This window comes from Lycium barbarum, chromosome 9 (assembly GCF_019175385.1).
Source record: "Lycium barbarum isolate Lr01 chromosome 9, ASM1917538v2, whole genome shotgun sequence".
Classification (NCBI taxonomy): Eukaryota; Viridiplantae; Streptophyta; class Magnoliopsida; order Solanales; family Solanaceae; genus Lycium; species Lycium barbarum.
This window is the reverse complement of record NC_083345.1, coordinates 2,320,729-2,344,226: the sequence shown is the minus strand read 5'-3', so window position 1 is coordinate 2,344,226 and position 23,498 is coordinate 2,320,729. Positions and strand designations below refer to the sequence as shown.

The 23,498-nt window shown below is 34.9% G+C and overlaps 2 protein-coding genes across 2 annotated transcripts; both read left to right on the top strand.

Annotated features, from left to right (window-relative positions):
• The first annotated feature begins 15,173 nt into the window (after positions 1–15,173).
• Positions 15,174–17,565, top strand: LOC132610895 (glycine-rich protein-like). The gene is made up of 2 exons (XM_060325300.1): positions 15,174–15,372; positions 17,063–17,565. Exons 1-2 carry the CDS (start codon positions 15,258–15,260, stop codon positions 17,350–17,352), a joined length of 405 nt encoding a protein of 134 aa, XP_060181283.1. The 5' UTR covers positions 15,174–15,257; the 3' UTR covers positions 17,353–17,565.
• Positions 17,566–21,736: 4,171 nt separating this feature from the next.
• Positions 21,737–23,074, top strand: LOC132610241 (uncharacterized). Its single transcript, XM_060324545.1, has 2 exons — positions 21,737–21,895; positions 22,616–23,074. The coding sequence occupies exons 1-2, from the start codon at positions 21,811–21,813 to the stop codon at positions 22,891–22,893; spliced, it is 363 nt and encodes a 120-aa protein (XP_060180528.1). The 5' UTR covers positions 21,737–21,810; the 3' UTR covers positions 22,894–23,074.
• Positions 23,075–23,498: the final 424 nt, after the last annotated feature.

The following is a 23,498-nucleotide window of genomic DNA, read 5'->3' as shown; positions in this document are numbered from 1 at the left end:
GGCTGGCCAGCTTAAAGCCATTTTGTACTTAAAATAAGCCCAAAAAATTAATTGAGCTCATTTGACTGCTTATCTAAAACAGCTTATAAGCTAAAAATAATTTATAAGCCAAAAAAATAAATTGGGCTACCCAAACTTCATTTTTTTTAAGCCCATCCAAACAGGCTGTATGCTTCGTATACTTCATAGAACGTTTATCCGTTGACTAGTCTTATCGAGAAATAGGTGTCAACTGGATTATAACTTTAGTAACCTGGTAAAAGGCAACACCACCCCAACTACCTTGCTAATTAAAAAATGAAATATTTTAGAAGTGTTTGAGAAATTAAATTATTGCCTTTTATATCATACTAGACGGCGTATGCCCGTGCGCACTTTGTATTATAGTATATCTATGTGTATATAATTGTGTTTGGGTAATGATAATATATATATATATATATATATATATATATATATATATATATATATATATATATATATATATATATATATATATATATACTATATTTAAAATATGATTAATATAACATTGTAGTTTGTGCTTCGTATCCAAAACTTAATTATTAGTGTTTGCTACGAATACAAAGTTGGCAAAAATTTATTAATACTTTTAAAAGAGAAGACTTGTTTAAAAAGAAACTATTTTCCTCTCTTTGAGATAAAACAATAACAATATTTAAGCATCAATTGATACTTTGAATTTTAATTCGATTAATTTAAAGGTGTAAAATATTCTATTGTTAATGTATGTAGATTGGACCTAAACAATACTTATTATTTTTTTATCAAATTTTGATTTGGATAATTCTAATTCAAATTATTAAATTAATTTTACATGTTTAAAACGAAACAAAGTAGAAATTTGATTTTCTATTTAAACGAAGAACTACTATTTTTTAATTTTTGGTAAATATTCTTGGTTTATCTCATTTTACATTTGATTTTCTATTTAAATGAAGAACTACAATTTTTTAGTTTTTGGTAAATATTCTTGGTTTAGCACATTTTACTTGTCATGTTGTTTTTTGCACGGTTTTTTAAGGAAACGTGAATTAGAATTATTATTTGACTAATTTACCTTATTAATTATTTGATCTCCTTAATATTATTTTTTCTTTTATAACATTAATCTCTTTTTACATTTATTAGAGTAAGAATAAAAATGAAAAAGTAATTAAATTCTATCTTATTTTAGAAATATAAATATTTTAAGTATATTTATTTAGTAAACATAACAAATAAATGACATGGCGGAATAGCAAATACAACAGTTAAATATCTAGATTAGATCTCAGGCTAATATAAGAAAAGAAATGAAATTGTATGATTTGACTACTTAATTAGTAAAACTTAAACAGTTTGTTTGCAATCCGAAAAGTAAGACAAAAAACTTTCTCTCTCTATGTGCTGGCGACCGGTAGCTAACCACCGCCAGTGAGGTAAACATGGCGAGAGGAAGGGGCAAAGGCAAAGGAAATAAAGGAAACAACGCGCAATCAGTACATGGTAACAACACACAACCAACAATTCGAGGTAGAGGACGACCGAGGAAGATCCCTCTAGCTGATTTTGTGGAAGCTGTGGAGAAAACTGGATCGGTAACGCCAGCGGCTTCTCCACCATCAGGAACTGAGCCCCGTAGTGACACTGAGGAGGGATCCGGCTCTAAAGCTGAGGCGAGTCGACAATTGCAGATGGGTGCGATGCCAGTGCCTAGGGTTACACCGACCACAACCGTGGCGGCACCGTCTAAATCAAGGGTAACCAATCGAGCTGAGGGGGATGGCGTAGGTGCGGCTATAAAAGAAAACGGGAAAGCTCCAGCTGAGCCATGGGTAAATCTATTTCAGAAGAACAGAGCTGCGGAGAATGGGCTGCCACTTCAATATATCCCGCCTGAGGTTATTGACGGGCAGGTTGTCGTTCAACTGGAGAAGGAAGAGGTAGATCGAGAGACCGCAAAGTGGAAATGTGCTCTCATTGTGTACTCTATCGGTGAGTGTCCTGGGTATAATAATATGTGTCGATTTATCGCTGAATCATGGAACTCAGTAGCTGAGCCCGAAGTGTATCTACATGAGGAAGGTTATTATATTGTAAAATTCCATTCCATGGAAGACATGAGAGAGATATTGTACGCAGGACCCTACATGATTAATTACAGGCCATTGATACTTAAACCATGGACGCCGGATTTTGATTTCAATGAGGAATTCCTTACTGAAATTCCTCTATGGATCAAACTACCTCATTTGCCTATGAATTGTTGGAGTACTAACTCGCTAAGTCGAATCGCAAGTTCTATAGGCACCCCAGTCTTTGCGGATGCATGTACTGCTAGACACGCAAGGGTGTCCTTTGCTCGTGTTCTCATTGAAGTTAATATCACCAGACAACTGCCTGATACAATTGTAGTAAGGGACCCTAGTGGAAAAACCTTTACTCAGAAAGTGATCTATGAATGGAAGCCAATATATTGTGAAAAATGCCAGATTATTGGGCACAAATGTGCCCCTGAACCACTTGCCAAGCCAAGGAAGAGAGGATATCACAAACATGTGACAACTTGGATCTCAAAAGGGCCTAATCAGCAGCAGAAAGAGCTGCAAACCCAAACAGCCCCTCCGCAGCTCGAGCAAAATGTAGACATCGATGTAGTTCAGCCTGGTGAGAAGGACGTAACCAAGCAGACTGGTATTGCTATTGGGGCTGTGCAGTGTCAGCTTAGCCCCAAGCCTCAAGCCAGTGTGCAAAGTAGTACAGAAAGTGGAGATTTGGATAGTTGTAGCCCAACCCCGGTATTGGCACTTGATATGACCAACTTCCCAATTTTGAGTGCAGTTGCTAAACCAAGGATGGGTAGCAGTGCCATGAGCTTAAGTGGTGAGCAATCAGCTATACCTCCCGACAAGGGAGGAAAAACTTTACTATGACTTGGCTGATTTGGAATGTCCGAGGGATGAATAAGCGATATAAGCAGAAGGAGGTAAAAAAGTTGTTAATTAATAATAAGGTAAAATTAGCAGGCTTGATTGAGACTAGGGTGAAGCAACACAATGCACAGGCTATCTCTAAGTGCATTGCTCCAGGATGGGGACATGCTAATAACTACTCTGCTGCTAGTAATGGGAGGATATGGGTAATGTGGGACCCGAACTACTACACAGTTACAATACTTAGAGTAGAAGACCAACTAATTCACTGCTTGGTACAAAATGCTACTGACGTCAACTGCTACCTAACTATTATCTATGGATTTAACAGCATTGAGCAGCAGAGACCATTGTTGACACCCAATTTTGTCCCGCCTCTCCTCCGAAATACATATTTGCGCTTCTAATATTTAAAAAAAATAAAAATAAAATAAATAAATAAATAAATAAAAATAATAATAAAAAAATAAATAAATAATAATATATTATGTTTACTATAGTGGTTAGTCCCTATCAATGACGGTGTTTCATTATTCTGTTACAACTATTATTATCATCATTATTATTATTATTATTATTATTATTATTAACGACTATTATTATTATTCTTAAATTACCATTATTACTAATTGTCATTAATTATTATTCTTGTTATTTCCATTATCATTATTATTATTATAATTGTTAATTACTAATCACTATTATCAGCGTTATTTTTGTTATTAATTATTATTCATCATTACCATTGTTATTTTTTTTTTTATTAATTATTATCATTGATTTTATCAACAATTGTTATTTATTATCGTTATCGTCATTATTATTATTATTATTATTATTATTATTATTATTATTATTATTATTATTATTATTGTTAGCATTGTTATTATTAAGTATTATCGTTATTCCTATTGTTATTTTTGTTATTAACTGTCAATATTTGTTATCTACTATTATTATTATATCTATTATTATTTTTTTCACCGTTATCATCAGCATTATCAGTATTACCGTCATCATTTATCATTATCATTGTTGTTAATTATTAGTATTATTATTATTAGCAGTATTATTACCACTAGTCATTCGTTACAGTTATTTGATATTATTGAGACTCGCGTTTCTCGGCATTTGATCCACCCCTGCATACAACATCGCATTTTATTTTCGTGCATCTTTAAACGATAGCTTTATTTATTGTTGAAACATTATTAAACGGTCATTGCAACAACATAAATTTTTATTATCCGGGTCTTTTTACAATTACACATTTTTTCGTACCAGGTGATATTCTGGCACCCTTGGTACATCGTTAATCAAAATGGGTCTTTTATTCAAATTTAGAAGCCAAATTATTTCTTGCACTCGGTCCGCATCTTTTACTTACCGGACCCCAAATCAAAGTCCGATTAACTCCTAATATTTTTTTTTGATTAGCCCATATCGCTTATCTTAATTTTTAGACTAGTCCATGGTTCAATTCACTAGTCCATTCTTTTAATACCCAGTCTAAAAATTGACCCGGTCCACAAATGGACCTGATCCGACCCGTCTTTATCCAAAATAAGGGAAACCCTTAAGGGTTTCTCATTTTGGATCTGATCCTTCTTCGCTTCTCCGCCTCCTCCTTTCCGCCTCTTCTCTTTCCTTCACCTCTCCTCTCCGCCGCTCCACTTCTTCGTCCCCCATCGCCACCGCCGCGCCTCCCAATTTCCCCTCTTTCGTCGTCGACTCTTCCCACGTTACCCGCACCTCCACTATCTCCCTCACCCCACTGCTTCATCACCCACACCCATACCTCCATCCTCTGACACCACTGCCGTCCCACCACACTTTGTCTCCCCACGCTCACTGTCATCCCCCACTTAATTTTGTCTCCCCCGCTCCTCTCAAACAAACCCTAATTCGCCCTATATATTATCGTTGCCCAAGTCAAGAAGAAGGGGGGATTTTCTGGGGGATAGGAGGATTTTCTGATTCATAGGAGTACCCCAAGGAGGATTTTTGGATTGGAAAACCCCCCAAAGAAACTAAGTTCTCAGTCGCACAAAACCCCCTTGAAAAATTTGAGTCTTTTAGCCTGAAAAAATTCCATAGAAACAAAGAGCCTTCGTTTTTGTCGCTGAAATCCCCCAAGCAAAAATTTCAATTTTATCAATCTCTCTTATGTCTGTGAATTGAGTTTTGAAGTGTTTGAGTGTGTATCGAAGGCTTCACACCCATTTCGCTGCACCCGAAGAAGGTAAATCCCATTCCTCTCCTTTCAATCTTACATATTTTGTGTGCTTATACGTTTTGGTCTGATGTTAGCTTAGCTATTGTGATTAGATGGGTCATTATTACGTTTTCAGCTTAGTTGGAAACGTGTGGCATGTTGCTGTTGTTATTCAGGTTAAGATGTTCGGTTTAGTCAGAATATCGTTTGTTGGCATGCTGATAATTCAATCTAATATGAATCGGCCAAATAATCTTTAAAGGAACACAAATATTTAACCCAACTCTGTCCCCTTTTCGTTGGATTCTATATTTAAAAGAAGGAAGTTTCAATTTGGTTGAGGTTACTGTTTCTTTACAGTGATTTTGGCACTCTCCTGCCTTGAATGCAACTCACTTGCTTTGGTTTTCATGTATGATGTTACCGTCCTGTGTTTGTACGAAATCAGTTAAATGCTCTCTTCCTAGGCCTGTAATCCACCTTCCCTTAGTTAAATTTTCGTAATCATTGAGTGTTTTAAGTTACTTATGTGACTTGTTTTGTTTAGTTATGTTTTAGTTCCTGTTTGTAGTCGTTTGAGTTGTATTATGTATGTTTAAGCTTAGATTAATCCTGTTTCTAGTTCTGTAGTTGCTCAGTTCCATATTACGTATCAACTTGGGTTGGTCATGTGCTAGTTAGGTCTACATCGCTTATTCATTCTTCATTTGAGTAGTTCTAAACCTTAGTTTGTAGCCTGCGATTGTGTGCATGTGCCTACCTTTTAGTTGTTCTATAGTGGTTCATTTTATTCTTGTTCTGATTAGCCATATGTATTCAGCCTATAGCAGTTTAAATATAGTTTGTATGCTCAATAATGATTGTTCTCAGATCAGTTCAGGTCTGTGACTGCTTAGTTGTGCTTTAGTCTGTCTGCAGTTACTCTAGTTGTAATAGGCATGTTTGGTCCTGTTCAGTTTAGTCCTGTGATGATTTTAGCTTTATATGCAAGTTTAAATTGACCTTGTGTCTTAAGTTTGCCTTTGTTCGCTTGCATGTCAGCAGATTAATCGTATGTCAGTTTAGACTAGGTGACATGGTAATCGCATTTGTGTGCATTGGACTTTCCATGACCAGTCGGCTTGAACAATTTATATAGGTTCTGTTTTGATCTAGTCGTGTTTAATTTGGATTCATACATTAATGTAGCACTAATACTTCGGATATCTTAAGTTAATATGGCTGAGGGGAGTAAACATGAGTTGAGAAAAAGGTCCTTTGTTTGAAAATCTTTATCACCCTGCTAATAGAAAGAGCTTATTTGTTTGTGGGCTTCAAGTCGTCTTGTGGGCAGTTTGAAAGAAAGAATAAATGAGAAGAACGAACCTGTAGACCTTGCTATGATATATATTACGTTTAACTTGGTAAATGTGTAAAGGGATAATCAGTATAAAAGGAATAAAATTTGCATTTTCTTTAGCCTTTGTGTGTTTGTGGCCTTGTCTGTTCTTGCATAAAAAGGGTATCGACCCACTGTCATTTTATTTGGTCCCATGGTCCATTGTCCCTTAAGGAGAATGTTCATATGTTATATGATCCGTGTCTTTTGTGCGTGTCATAATTCATACATACGTCATCACGGTGTTGTTAAAAACCATAAAGGGGACTGTCTGCCCTCTCTTGTTCTGTCGGCTATACTGTAAAATGCCAAGCATGCCATGAAAGACTTGGTAAATATCCTTATGATTAAACTTGCTGAGTTATGTGTTGCCTGGTCCTAAATCCATTCATTTTTATTTAATAAGATTAGTTAGTATGGGACCTGTTCCATTCAGCCCCTCTTCTCTATGCTTCCTTCTATGTCTTAGTTTTGAGTTGATAAACAAACCCACGTAGATACAGGTTCTTATTTGTTTTGGTTACTAAGGAAAGATAAATGAGTTTAAGAAATTTGTTGGGGACTCTACATGACTACAGTTTAGATATCCAAGTTTACTTCAGTCATGCACATCGTTTAGCAGTCCTTTATGGTGTTTCCTCTGATTATTCTTGGTGTTTGACCTTCATTGACTTTGTCCGACTTTTCTTTTTTTGTTTTTTTTTTCTTACTTCAAGCTAACTCTCATTTTCTTTTTGCAACCCATAACGCATACTTTGCTGTTACTTTGCTTTTGCTCCTAATTTGAATGGTATGCTAATCTTTTATTTTTTATTTTGCATGACCATCGCATGCGAGTCCGGGAACTTGTTCCTTCCGCATTCGGAGTTGGGCTAAAAGCCCAATGAAATCTTCCGGGTCATTCTCTGTCCGGCTCCCGTCCACAGCAAAAGAAAAAATAGAAAACAGATTCTGGGCCAAGCCCAATAGCAAACAACACAGCAGCCCACCCGTAGCAAATTAAAAGAATTCTGGGCCGAGGCCCAGAACAGTGGCAGTAGACAAGCAGCAGCCCAAAATGGGCTAGGCCATTCATCACATCTTCCTACACCCTATTCTATGTTGTTTATATTCAATTTTTATTATGTGATTAACCTTTATTTTGCTTCTTTTAAACCTAGATGAGTCCTAATGAGTTAATAGATTAGTTTTAGTAACGGGTAGTTAGTTTAAGGACGATTAACCATCAACTCCATAAATCTTATTATTTTCTTTTTACGTCAAAACCATTTATAACGTTTAATATTTATGTTTCATTCGAAATGATTGATTCGCAAAAAGAATGGCACGACTATATATATTTTTATCATATAAAGACGTCATTAATATGTCACTACAAACTCAAATATATTTTATAGGAAACTCATTCAATTTGAAACGTTCATGCATATTTTTAAGCATAATTAAGATGATATACTTTGATATTCTACTTATAAGTTTAGATTTTCTATATTGTTACATTCCTATAATATAATTTATTCAAAGTTTAAAATTGCTAAATCCTTTTTCTCAAAAGCAACTATATATAGGCAAAATATCCTAATTTCATAGTCTTATCTTGAATGGCATTTATTATATTTTCACATAAAGTCTTTGTAACATTTTAAGCTTTCTTTAAATAGCATTTAAATTCTCTTTCATGCAAATTACCCTTTATAGGCTTTATTTCTAAACGGTATTTTCGGCTAAAGCCTTAGTAATATTTACAAGGTTTATTTAAAATAGCATTCAAAGTCTTTTTTTATGCAAATTCTCATCTTAATTAATCAACCTAAGTTTGGTCGGATAACCGCAAGTTAGCGGATTCTAAAGGATGCCTAACCCCTTCCCTTTAGGATAATATAGAACCCTTACCTAAAATCACACTGGTTAAGCAGACTATTAACGGAGGTTTAATTAGATTTACCTTAGTTAATGTCTAGGTGTCCTAATTCACCGTTAAAATTAATTAGGTGGCGACTCCTTAAAACAAAACAATAAAGGAGTCTCCAATATGTTATACTCCGCTCTAACCCGGTTAAAATGGGGTGTAACAACCATTGTGGGGATACCTTAAAGATATAGCTCAGGGACTTAACAGCCCTTGGGCTATTTGTGGGGATTTTAATGCCTTGCTATATGCCCAGGATAGACTTAGTGGAAATCCTGTCCAGTTTGCTGAAATAAAAGACTTTGTCGAATGCCTACAGGACACACATTTGAATGAATTACCTTGGAGAGAGGACTATTTCACCTGGACAAATAAGAAACATGGAATGGATAGAGTATGCAGTAGATTAGATAGGGCCTTTGGTAATCATGAGTGGATGCTGACCTGGGGACACGTTCCACTAATATATGACTTACCTAGTATTTCTGACCATACCCCTATGATGCTGACATTGGCTAGCAGACAGCGAAATACTAGAGTATCATTTAGATTCTTCAACGTGTGGGCTGAGCATAAGAATTTTCAAACTATAGTCAAAGAACAGTGGAGCCGAGGCATAGGGAAAGGGCAGATGAAGCATGTCTGGATGAACTTAAAAGCATTAAAATCAAAGTTGAGGCAACTCAACAGTGAGGAATACAAGTATATCGGACAGAAGATGGAGAGTGCAAGGAAAACCTTAGCAGGTATTCAAGGGCAGATGAGGATAAAATGGAATGAAGAATTACAGAAACAGGAAAAAAACACACTGCAATTACTGGAAAAATGGTCCATCATAGAGGAGAGTGCACTTAAACAAAAGTCGAGAGCTCAATGGATCAAACTTGGAGACTCTAACACTAATTATTTTTCAGCTGTGTTAAAAGAAAGAAGCCACAAAAAACATATCTCTTCCCTCACTTCACTGACAGGACAGGTACTAAAAGAACCTAAAGATATACAGGAGGAGATCATTGGCTTTTATAAGGGACTCATGGGATCATCTACTAAACAGCTGCCTGCTGTTAATCGGCTTGTTATGCAGAATGGACCAGGTTTATCACAACAGCAAAAAATACTACTAAGTGAACCAGTTAATGAAGCAGAAGTGATAGCAAGCTTGAGAGCAATAGGGGATGATAAAGCCCCAGGAATAGACGGCTACAATGCAGTGTTCTTCAAGAAAGCATGGGATACAATCCATAAAGACGTCATTGATGCTGTACTAGACTTCTTCAGGCGAGGTACCATGTATCACCCTATAAACTGCACATCTAGCACACTCATAGCAAAGAATGAACACCCAATCACCATCAAAGAGTATAGACCTATTTCCTGCTGCACAATTTTATATAAACTGATTTCCAAGGTCCTAGCAAATAGAATGCAAAAAGTGATGCCTAGTGTGATATGTGAGGCACAAGCTGGTTTCATTCCTGGTAGAAAATTGGGGGATAATATCATCCTTGCTCACGAATTGGTACAGGGTTATAACAGGAAACATATTTCGCCAAGATGCATGATTAAAATAGACCTCCAAAAGGCCTATGACTCATTAGAATGGGCGTATATAAGACAGGTCATAGTTGAGCTGGGGTTTCCTACCAGATTTGTAAACTGGGTAATGGAGTGCATGCCCACAGTGAGCTATAGCATACTGCTCAATGGAGAACCTACCCCACCCTTTCAAGCCGCTAGAGGGCTCAAGCAAGGTGACCCAATGTCACATTTCCTATTTGCTATAGGGATGGAGTACCTTAGCAGACTGTTCAATGGACTGCAGGAGAATAAGGGATTTAAATTCCACCCTAAGTGTGCTAAGTTGGGTATAAGTCACTTGCCTTTTGCGGATGACTTATTACTATTTGCTAGGGGAGACATATCATCAGTGACATTGCTTCACGACTGCTTTAACACATTTTCACAAGCCTCTGGACTTCAAGCTAACTTGGGCAAGAGTGCAGTATACTTTGGGGGTGTCGAACAGAGGGTACAAGAAAGTATCCTCACCAAACTGGGCTACTCAGTGGGTATTCTCCCCTTTAAATACCTAGGGGTCCCTTTGTCTACACGGAAAATATCCCTTATACAATGGCAACCCCTTGTCAACAAGATTACTGCAAGGATTTCATCATGGACTGCTAGGAAATTGTCATATGCAGGTAGGATGCAACTTATTAAATCTGTGCTGTTTGGGATCCAAGCTTTTTGGGCCCAGTTATTCATCATTCCTACTAAAGTGTTGAGGCTAATAGAAGCCCACTGCCGAAGCTATCTGTGGTCCGATACTGAAAATATCACAAAAAAAGCTTTAGTAGCATGGGAGAGGGTGTGTAATACGAAAGAAGTAGGAGGCTTAAATATCACTAACTTGTCAATATGGAACAGGGCTGCTATCGGCAAGCAGTGGTGGGACATTACACATAAACAAGACAAGTTATGGATAAGGTGGATCCACGCTTACTATATAAAGAACCAATCTTTGCTGCTCATGGAAGTGCCTAAACAGGCTTGTTGGATGATTAGGAAAATATTTGAGTCTAGGGAAATGGTATCACAGATACAATTCAAGAAAAGCACAAGCTTGATAAGGCAGATTTATTATCATGGCCTTGATAATATACCTAGGGTGCCGTGGAAATGTATCATGTTTCACAATGCAGCTCGACCCAAGGCATTGTTCATTACGTGGCTACACCTACTAGGCAAACTGTTGACAGCTGACAGACTCAACAAATGGGGTATAGAGGTAGAGCCTAAATGCAGCCTCTGCCAAAGATATGCTGAAACACGAGAACATCTATTTGTCCAATGCTCTTACACTAGAGCAGTGTGGAACAAGGTACTACAATGGCTACAAATGCAGAGCTACCAACCAGCCACATGGGAGCAACATCAGCTATGGCTAATCAAACACGCAAGTGGTAAATCGCAGAGGGCCCAGGTCTTCAAACTGCTAAGTACAGAGATTCTCCATGCTATTTGGATAGAGAGAAATATGAGAATATTTAAAAAGCTGAGTAGAAATTGGGAAGCAGTGACTAAGGAGATAGTCTATGTATCTTGTGTTAGAGCTCCACCTAGTTTGCAGCATATTTTACAATCTCTTATTTTCTAGGCTAGCAACTGTGATACTTATGTATTAGACGTAAGTAAGATGTGTAAACTTACTTCTGAATTGTAATGCCTACTTTGGTGATTAATAAAGTTTAATTACCAAAAAACAAAAAGCAATAATATGGAATCCATGTTTTTTGCTGTACAATAATTTCATTTGTTCCCACTAATGGATTGATACGCATGTGACAATAAATCCACCATTATTGACTTGATGAGGATACTTTGGGCATTACATGAATATTGTGTGATTTTTTAATATGGGATGCACATTTTTTCTTTTTTGATATTGCTTTTTTTTCTAATATGGGGTCCATTTTTTTTTTTTAATATTGCTTGATTTTTTTAATATGAGGTCCATTTTTTTATTTTTTATTTTTACATGAGTTTGGAGATGGTGGGGTTCATACTTGGGAATTACATGAATATTGTATGATTTTTTAATATGGAATGCACCTTTTTTTTGACATTGCTTGTTTTTTTTTAAATATTGCTTGATTTTTTTAATATGAGGTCCATTTTTTTTTTTTAATTTTTACATGAGTTTGGAGATGTGGGTCCACTCCCCCCCCCCCCCCCCTCTTTTTTTTTAATATTTCTTGGTGTTTTTAGTATGGGACCCACCTTATATATTATATATATATATATATATATATATATATATATATATATATATATATATATATATATATATATATTTTAAAGAGGACTGACGACGAAGCACAGGAAAACCCATACTTCTATATAGTAGTAAAGTAATACTAGTAGTGGGGTAATTTTAGGATCATCACTCAATTTTTACTGATTGCGCTAAAGTCACTCAACTATTCAATTTCGTTTAAGTATCACAATAAGATAGTAAGAAATTAATTCACTATAACCAGAAAATAGTTCAATTTTGTTTAGGTATCATAAAAATGTTTCCTTTAGTTCTCTTGATGACTTTTGGTAATACTTATGCAAAGTTGAGCAAATTGTTGGTTACTTAAAATAGTGTTGTGACTTTCGTGATATTGAATAAAGTTGAGTGACTTTTTCATTATAAAATTTTAGTAAATTTGATGCTATAAAGAAAAAGTTGTTGAGTGATTATCCACGAAATTAACCGCACTAATAATGATAGTTTTAAAACATTCAACACAATAGAGCTTTTTTGAAAAAAGAAAAAGAAATAGATCTTTGGCAAGTTTAGTTGTATATAGCTTTCAAGTGATTTAGGCTAGAAAGCTACCGAACTGGAAACCGACTAACACTAGTATTAATTGAAGCATAGAGTCGTATAGCATTTTTGCAAATGGGATAAGCTTTGGATTATGCAAATTGATAAATTTAATAGTCAACCCTTAATTATTTTTTTCTGTAAAAATGCCCAACGCATTTGACTTTCTCAAATCTCAATTATTCCTTCACCCTCCAACCACCTATTGTTAATATCGATCTTTGATTCGTTGGCCATGCAAACTCATGCACGTGACCGTTTTTTGTCTCTTATAAAGATACAACCTAAAACGCGCACATAAATTAGTTTTTATTTATTCATAAGTTCATAATTTAAAGGTGTTAAATGGGTGAGTTGAACTAAAACTAGGTTAAGATGTCAGAGCTATCAATGGACTAGTTCATTGGCCGTCCTTTATTTGCTCGGGTCAAGATGAACAAATTAATTTGGGCCGAGCAATAGATCATGACCCAATCTATTCAATTAAAAAAAATCATTTATTTGTTTGTTCTTTTATAACTATATAAAATAAAATCAAACCCCAAAGTTTGTTTTTCTTTCATATTGTTTTGATAAGTTTTTATGGTCAGTTTGAGCGATATATGTAGCCCAAAAAGTTGCCCAAATTCTTACGTGGGCTAGCTTGTTATATGCCCAAAATAACATGCGGCCTAGCCAAACCGAATTTGGGCGAGTTGGAGGTGCTATATTTTTCATGATCTAAATTTGTCTCTCATCTTATGAATTGGGGAATAGTCAATGTCTAATACGTCTATTTTTTAAAAAAAAGAAGTGATTTTTTTATCAATTTCAAATAGTTTAGCATGTACAATACTAGATGTGACAAAAGGAAGAAAATTATAAATAAATGGAAGGAGTTAATGATAGGAATAATTGATTAATTAAAATTACTGCTCTCCCGTTCCAATTTAAGTGTCTTAGTTTGATCGGGCACGGAGTTTAAGAAATAAATGATTTTGTTTTAATCTTATGGTCTTAAATTAAAGATGTGTGCAGTCCTTTAAATGTAGTGGTCTTAAACTTTCCATGTATAGAATGATGCCGTTGGAAAATTTACTAAATATAGAAAGACCGAGACACTCTTTTTGAGACATACTAAAAAGAAAAGTAAGACACTTTAATTAATAAGGGAGCACTTCATTTAGGTTATTCAAATACTTGATCAAATAAAGTTCTTTTTCCCTATCACCAAATGGGCTACTTGACATAATTGAAATTGCAAGATGTTAATGCTGTAATACGTGGAAAAATGATGGATCTAAACTAAATGTACAATATCCAAATTCCCAACAAATTCTGTAGACTGCGGCCTTCAAGTTTTATCAATCCTGTCATGAAAACAAGCAACATTAGTTTATTCCGTGTATATTTATGTCAAGATATAAATATTTTTTTTCTTTAATTTACTCTTCCTTTAGAAAATAATACTAATGTGTAGCTTGGGGCGGCACTAGACAACTTATGGAGTCGGCCGAATTTCAATAGATTTGTCTTGAATTTTGTATTTGTGTTGTGAAATTCATTAAATATGTACAAACTTTAAATTTAGAATCTAATTATTAGCATTTGAAATCGTTAATATAGAATTTAGAGCACATAACATACAGATTCTAGATTTACCTATGTATATAGCCATCTCGCCACGCAAAGTTGAAAAGAAAGAACTTAAGCAATTGCTTTATTTTCAGAAAGAAGTCTTTCTATTTTTATTTTCATAGAAACATCTTGGATTCAATTTCCTCCCTCTCCTATAAAGATTAAGCTCTTTATACGTTTTTGTGTCTTTGTATGCTCAATTTGAGACATCGTATTAGAGCCCCGACTGCCTAAGGCCTGTTAAAAGGATAGCTTCCTAGATATAATTTTCATATAGTATATATATAGCATCATTCGAATCTGAGATGTCTAATTAGTATAGTAGAGAAATATTCTGTCTGTTCCAGTTTCCACCACAACCCTCGGTGGTGAGATATTATATAACTCAACATAACATATTACATTTATATAAAACAATAAGTTTCTCTCTCCCATCTTAAAGACTTCACTATGAAAACAAAAATAGAAAGAAAAAGATTGACTATTTTCGGAAAAATATCCACATAGCAAAAAACAAAGAGCATAATATATGTTAGTTCAACCATAAATGCATTGTCCATTAAAAATGCAATCGTTATCCAAAAAGAAAAAAAAAAGGTACTCCTGTCTCCCTGTGTACTACATTAATTAGCCCAATCTATCCAACTGCCAAGTTAATAACTGGTCCAGTAGTCCATTAATTGCAATCTTCAAATCTTTGACTTTTTAATGTTTGGATCATGCTATAAATAGAGGCAAAACATTCATTAGTTTCTTCATCCTTCTTCATTCTAAATTATCACAACTTTAATATATACTGTAGTAAGCTAATTATCAAGTAAGAAAATATGGGACTAAAGGCTTTTATACTTCTAAGCCTTGCTTTGGCTATTTTTGCAATTGTGACCTCAGAGGTTTCTGCTACGGAGTTGGCTGAGAGCTCCACCAATACTGTGGAAAACAGTAAGCTTCTTTCTTTTATGTTCATATCACATAAAGTGAAAAAACATAATGTAGCCAGCTTATAAGTTTTTGAACATTTCAAGAACCTGAATTTCCATTTTAATCAATCCATGAGTGTTGTAAGGTAAATAAGTTCATATATCTAGTATTATATCCACTACTACAAAAAGAGGGGTTTTCCACTGACATTCAGTGAGAAATTTGTGCTATAAAACATAATTTTTCCACCTCATTCCCACCGAACAATCTCATTGGGAAAACGCACGGTGGGAAACAGGTTCCCATTGAAACGCTGGAAACTTCCTACTTTTTACGTGTGAAAACTCTATTATTTAAGTTTTTCCCACCCACATTCAGTGAAAAACTGCCACTAAAAATTTTCCAGTGAGAAATCAGTGGAAAAATAATGATTTTTTAGTAGCGATCTACTATTATGCATAGGGAAGGTAACGGGGCGGGTTTGCTCTTATGCAAGGCGATGCGAGTTAAAAAAAAAAAATTGTTTTGCAACACGTCGTGCCTTGCCTCTACCATGCATTAAAATATTAATTAAATCAGCCCCTCTTTAAATTTTTGTGTGTGTCCGCGATATTTTTTTTAATGTCTTAATTAAATTGATGCTCAAACTGAAGAGTCTTAAGGCCCGTTTGGACATACTTTTTTTTTTCTAATAAAAAATCTGTTCAGTTATATATTGTGTCAAAATTTCACTCCAAAGTTGAAAAAAGGTTTTTCAAAGTAAAAACAAATTTCCCCACAAAGCTTTAACATTTTTTCAAGTGAAATAATACATGTCCATACACAACTTCAACTTCCAAATAACCTCGTTTCAACGTAACTTCAAATACTACTTTTCTTTAAATATCCCTCAATTCATGTCCAAACGCCTACGTCCATCTTTTTGACATATCGCCTGCTTATGTACTGACTTCTATTGTTTACCAGACCTACCATCTCTTGGAATATATGCAGCTTCTAGCAAAAAGTAAGGTATAATATAAGAGAATTGCCTATATATAAACAACAATTAGTTGGATTAATTTTAATAATTTAATCATGTTAGTATCTTTACTTAAGGTCTAATGTTTTTTTTACAAGAGACTTTTAATCAAGTTAGAGATTTTATATTATATGCCACTAGAAAAAATAGAGATCAAATCTCTAGGACTTTGCATTTTTTTAATGTAATATTGGACTCAAATAAGCTTAAATAGAGTGATATGAAACGACAATGCCGATTCATGTATAGCCGATCCCGAATTGTTTGAGATTGATGCATACTTATTATTGTTGTTATATCCTCTAACACTAGACTAATCTATAAACAAAAAATTTAATAGTGACTTTTTACGCAGTACAAGAAAAAATATATTTGGCAACAAAATTATTTTTGTTGTCATAGATTGATTATTGTTGCAAAAAATACTTTCGGCAACAATTTTTTTTTGTTGCATAGACTTTTCCCAACGGCTGTTATTGTAACAACGTGCAACAATTTTTTTTTTTTGTTGCCAAAAGTACTTTTTGCAACAATAATCAATACTATGGCAACAAAATTAAATTCTTTGGCAACAAAAAAGTTCATTTGCCAACAATAAAACTAAGTTGTTGCCAAATATTAAATTTTTTGTTGTCATTTCTATACTTTCTTGTAGTGACGTAACATGCACATGTATGATTTTGGTTGCAGCAAAGAAATCTGAAAAGAAAAATGAGGTAAATGATGCTAAATATCCTGGAGGAGGATATGGAGGATATCCCGGAGGAGGGTACCCGGGGGGTGGATATGGAGGATACCCTGGTGGTGGTCGCGGTCGTGGAGGTTATGGGGGATACCCTGGTGGTGGTCGCGGACGTGGAGGCGGATACTGCCCCTATGGTTGTTGTCAAAGGAATTACTATGGTAATGGTTGCTATAGGTGTTGTTACTACAAAGGTGAAGCCATGGATAAAGTCACTCAAGCTAAGCCTCACAACTAATTCCTAAGTAATAAGTATATGTGTATTGTGTGTTTTAGTAGTAAGTACTAATAGTTTTGTTGCTGGGAATTTGAATAAATGTATCCTCCATTCACTTAGCTTCGCTGTGGATGGATGGTCAAATGTTATCTTTTCATTTGTATGTTCCTTTCTTAAATATATTTGAGTGTAATTATTGTTGAGATATTATATAATTAAGTACTTAAAAGTTTACTTTATAGTAATAATTTAAATTCTTATATGAGACTGTTACGCAATTCACTATGATATATCACAACAATCAAGATGTCTTGCGCTTCCTAATTTATACGATATTCTTTTCATATGGTACATATCAAACGGTTTGATGCAATTTTATTTATATATAACTTACACCAAAGAATGAATTTTGTTGAGCTAAATATTCTAATTTTAAACATTGTTTGGTGAGATACTTTCTTTGTCAAATCAATTTTTCATAACTACTATAAAAATTCTTGCAAAAGTTTTCATTACTATATGTAGATTCATCGTTAATAATTTGACCGTGTGTAATTGGCAAATGGCAGGTCAGGTCCATCTTGTGCGGATGGAAATGGGCTTAAATAACTCATGACCCAACCCCGCAAATTGGTCAAAATGGGTTGGGTCAAGAAATAGCAAATAATAGGTCATAATCTGATCTGCAAAACATAATCCAATCTCTCCTCCTCTTCTATTGAGATTTTCACACTTCTTAATGTAGCACTCCTGAAAATTTCAATTCTAAGTTTAATACTTTAAAGCATGCTAACGAGTATAAGAAATGTCATTTTTCATTCTAAACCATGCTACGGATTAGTACAAAGATGTAACGAGTTTGGAATTAGTACAAATATGAAATATATAACTGATAGTATGGAATGCCTCTACTGAGAGCTTGAACAGGTAGAAGGTAGAGTCCACCAGACTGTCTACCAATCCCCTTCACTTGCCCATTGTAGAGGTCCAGGAATACAAAGAAATCAGGAAAAAAGGAGACAAAACAGTGTAAGCTTTTTGTGATCTGAGAAACTGACAATAGATTAAACTTGAATTCAGGAATGAAAAGCACATTATGCAGTGTAGAGTTATCAAATATAGGACATGATCCTATATGAGAGATGTCTGTTGTATCCCCATTTGGTAAATGAACTTTCTTATGATCATTATCTACCTTCTGTATATTAGTGATTATGTTAGCTTTTGAGGTCATATGATTTGTGGCTCCAGAGTCCACAATCCACATATCCTTATCTTTTTTGTGATTAACCATGAGTGAGGTGGTAATACCTGCAGTATTGGCAGAGATTGAGGCATGACTTTGACCAGTCTCATTTTCCCTTTGACTAGGATGGCCAGTTTCATGATTCAGCAGATTCACTATTTGAGCATATTTCTCCTTGTTGTATCCCATACAAAAACCAAAGTTATTCACAGCTTGTTCAAGGCCCCTTTGAAGACTATTTACAATGTATTCAGCTTGACTTGATTCACCAAGTGCAGCAGCAACATTGTTAGCAGTATGTAAGTTGCCTCTGTACTCTCTTTATGAGTTGTTATGATTCCTCTGATAGCTGTTTTGATTGCTTTGATAATTGTTTTCATATGATCCTTTCTTCTTGAATTTGTAATCAGGTGGATATCCTACAAATCTATAACAAACTGCCATGGTGTGTCCTTTCAACTTGCAGTGGTCACACTGTGCATTTGGATCATAATTTGGATTGTAGTTATAGTTCTTCTTTTGTTTTTGTGTATTTGCATTTCTCAGGGCTAACATTGCAGTGAGGTCATTAATTTCATTCATAGACTTGTTGTTCACCATATTTCTCTGACTCTCCCTCTCAATCAACATAGAATAAGCTTTGTTGATTGTAGGAAGAGGAGTCATCGTAAGGATTTGTGCTCTAGCTTGTCCAAAAGTGTCATTTGGTCCCATTAGGAACTGGAACAGTTTCAAACTATTCATAAACTTCACATAATCTTGATTTTTAGGGCAATCACAATCAGGAAATGGTATTATACTATCAAATTCTACCCAAAGTGCTCTCAATTTAGAGAAATATGCAGAAGCTGTATCAGTACCTTGATGAATCGTTGCTATCTCCTTGTGCAGTTGATAGGTTCGAGAACCATCTACTTTATCAAATCTCTCTTTGAGATCTTCCCAAAACTTAACTGCCTCAGTCGAGTACACAACTCCACCATACAATTCCTTTGAGACGCAGTTCATTAGCCATGAGAGTATGATTGCATTACATCTTTCCCACAGATCTGTCAAATTTTGACCATAATCCTTCTTTTAGCAAGTTCTATTGATGAATCCTAGCTTATTACGACCTAGAATAGCAAGCTTCATCATTCGACTCCAAATCGAGTAATTTTCAGCACCAGTTAATTGCAGTGCAATTAAAACTGCTTCAGAATTGTCAATTGAACTGAGACATAACGGATGATTGTAATTTAGGTTTTCTGGTAGTGTATTGTCCACCACCATTGTTGCGATCTCTCAAATTGCTATTGAGGTTTGAAAAATTGGATCAGGTAATCAGTCTAATGACTGTACTGCTCTGATACCATGATGAATTTACTCCATTAATGGAGAATGAAGCTCGAGCAAGTTGAGAGAAATGAAGAAGAAGAAGTTGGAGAATTGAGCAACTGATTTCCTTGATAAAAAAATGAGCCGTACATAAGGTATTTTATACAACTAAGTTTATCATCTTAACCGACTAACTAACTCATTAATTATCTAATTTCACTAACTGTCTAAGTTATAGTAATTACAGATTAGTCCCCTAAGTTCTAAGTAATGCCATCATCTTCAATAATAACAAAGTTTGAAATTAAATAGCTTGAGCAAAATATCACTTAAAAGATAACGAGGAAAATTAAAAAATAATACTAATATAGGCTGCGACCGCAACGGCAGGACCTGGCAAGGCAAGCGGAGGAGAGAGCGACACCCAACGAATGCACATGCGGGCGTGCAGTGTGCACAATGCAGTGGATGGTGCACCATGCAGGCATCAGGTTCATCTCAACCTAGGACTTTTAGTGCAAAATATAAATTTATGTATAGAAATTCACTAAAATTACAACAAACAGTAGGTTTGAACCCATAACTTTAAAATTATAATGAGTTTAATATGTACTAAAAGTCTTAAGAATTGAACCCATGGAAGTTAAATCTTGAATCCCCGTCTGCATTAGCACGCTAGGTTAAATGAGTATAGGGCCTTGGTCAACACGCGATGAGACAATCTTTGACATTTCGTGCGAGTTGACATCTGATACGATATATAGATTCAAGATTTAGATGAAAAGAGGATCTTGCTTTTATTAAATGAGAAACTTGGTCTTAACTCTAAAATTTAAATACATGCTAGAGAAACTAATCTCCTAAGATTACTCCTCAGTAAAAGGAGAATCATACGTTCAACTATTCCTGAAAAAAGGTTCAAAGCAAACTAAATTCTCAGGGGTCGTTTGGTAGGTTGAACAAATATAAATAGTCCTGCAATAAATTGTCTTAATTATCCCTTGTTTGATTACTAATTCCGAGATAAGTTATATCAGGATTAGAAAATAGTACTGCGATAAGTTATTTATGTCAGATGGTGAAATAATAGTTCTAGGATTAGTTATCGCTGGACAAAACATTGAAATTAACAAAAATACCCCTAAAGTCCCTCAAACCTCTTTTTTTACTATAAATAAGATGGAGGTTAACTTTCTAAATAAACAAGTTCTTCTTAGGAATTATACATTGCACGTTATTTTTAATACAACAAACTAAAAAGTCAATAAAAAATAATACCACGATAACTAATCCCAGTGTAACTAATAATCCCCATATAACTAATCCCAGCATAACTTCAAACTAAACGACCCCTAACTACTTTGCAACCGGATAATAAAAAATGAACATGTCCTAATTGATAGGCTAGAAGTAGTCAGATACCTTTGGCGGCCAAAGAGCTTTTGTACATACTGTTAATTATCCTCTATATAGAGGGATTAATTAATGGGGTTGGTAATTAGAAAAAATTGTATCAGCTTAGGCTACTTAATTAAGGTGATTATTGATAATTTGATATAGCTATTAGCTAGTATCACAACTCTGATAGGCAGGGGTGGACCGCGAGTTCCGGAAAATCATACGGTATGTAATTACAAGGTAAAATAAGAAAAGTCAAGTCTAATTAACAATCTATCAATCTGCCAACTTAATTAATAACTAGTCTGGTACGTACGCTGCTAATGCAATTTTTCAAACTTCGCCCAGCAGAATTTCAGTTGAATTTTTTTCTTACAAATCGCAGTGACAAATGGCTAAATCTAAGTGGATCAATGCTATAAATAGAAGCAAAGTGTGTTCGTTAATTTCCTCATCCTCATACAATTATAATAACTCAAGGGAGTAGTAGTTATATCTAGTTTCAAGCAAGGTAAAAAATGGGATCAAAGGCATTTATGCTAATTGTTTTGGCAATCTTACTTGTGATAACATCAGAGGTTGCAGCTAGGGAGTTGGCTGACTGTAAGCTTCTTTTCTTACAATATCTTAACTTTAACCTCATATTACTTGCTCTTATTATAACACTCAGACAATACTCCCTCCGGATAAAAAAGAGTATCTACTTAGCCTTTTTTTTTGGGTCAAAAAGACTGTTCACTAATCAAATTAAGAAAGAATTAACTTTATCTTTCCAAATTTTTTCTTATTAAGTGTTCTATGATCAAATCCAATACATATTTAATTAGGGGCAGTTTAGTCAAATTAACTTTTTCTGTCTAGAAGTTAATATTTTCTTAAAAGATGTGCAAATGATCAAATGGATACTCTTTTTAATCGGGAGGGAGTATTATTAATCTTTAGCCGGAAAAAATGGGTTCAAAGGCGGCATTTATGCTTCGTTTATTTTGCATTTATTTCTTCTCTCAACCACTGGTAGACAATCTAAGAAGAGTAAAAGCATCACAATAATAACCAAGTGAATTCAAAAACTCCACTTTCTTACTTGTTTTTATTACACCGCACTATATAAGTAGCACATGTAATATCATTATAGAATGCGCACTCTATCTAGTTCTTATTTTCAACATGCATGCTGAAAGTAAGGTCTGTCTAGTACGGTAAGGCCTGACCCTCTTACTTTGTATTATTATTATTAAAAAAATAAACCATCAAGAGTCTGGTGGTATATTAGCTTACAAGCTAGCTAGCATGCATATGCATGATTATAATTGGTTCATGCAGCAAAGGCATCGTCCAAGACGACAAATGACCCCAAATTTATAGGATACGAACTTCCAGGATTTAGAGAAGGAGGGCTTGAAGGATTCCCCATAGGAGGATATGGCAGATATCGTGGATACCCTGGTGGCGGATATGACGGATATGGTCGATACTCGGGTGGCGACCGTGGATATTACGGAGGCTATCCAAGAGGAGGATATGGTGGTTTTTATCCTGGTGGTGGTTATGGGGGAGGATATGCTAGAGGTGGTTGGTATGGTGGATGGCCTCGCAACTAACTAAATACTAGTATAAATGAAGAATATTTGTGGTGGCTATTTATATATTTATACTTTGTGTTTTAGTAATAGTTTTGTTGTTGTATGAATAAATGTATCATAAATCTCCATTCACTTACTACTATGGATGGATGGTCATGTCCTGTTTCTTTATATAAATATATATGAGAACTTACACACATCTTTTTCCTTTTTCTTGTAATTGCCATTCATATATTAAGTGACATCCAAGTCCTTCGCAATTTTTTAATTCAAAAGCACTTAAATAAGATTAGCTACAGATTTTTCCTGTTTAGTTATTAACATTCTGAATCGCTTTGCACTTCTCAACTGAGTTACATAAGTTTAAACCAGCTAGTATCCATTTTATTCTCAATTCCCGCATCGGCTCATTAGATATCTTACGACTAGAATCACTCTTTTTTCTGATCAAATCTCAATTCCAGCAGTGGTTCATTAGATATCTTACAACTAGAATCACTCTTTTTTCCGATCAAAGTCCTCCACCAATGCGAACCCGAACAAAAAAGAATCCTCTTTCAGGCCTTTCAACAAATCGATATGACCCCGGAGAGTCACTTTTGCTAAAATTCGAGGAATTTCTT

Bases quoted from the DNA above. Each gene is read 5' to 3' on its own strand.
- LOC132610895 (XM_060325300.1), top strand. From the start codon at position 15,258: ATGGGACTAAAGGCTTTTATACTTCTAAGCCTTGCTTTGGCTATTTTT. The intron at 15,373-17,062 runs GTAAGCTTCTTT...TTTTGGTTGCAG, and splicing joins CACCAATACTGTGGAAAACA to CAAAGAAATCTGAAAAGAAA.
- LOC132610241 (XM_060324545.1), top strand. From the start codon at position 21,811: ATGGGATCAAAGGCATTTATGCTAATTGTTTTGGCAATCTTACTTGTG. The intron at 21,896-22,615 runs GTAAGCTTCTTT...TGGTTCATGCAG, and splicing joins AGCTAGGGAGTTGGCTGACT to CAAAGGCATCGTCCAAGACG.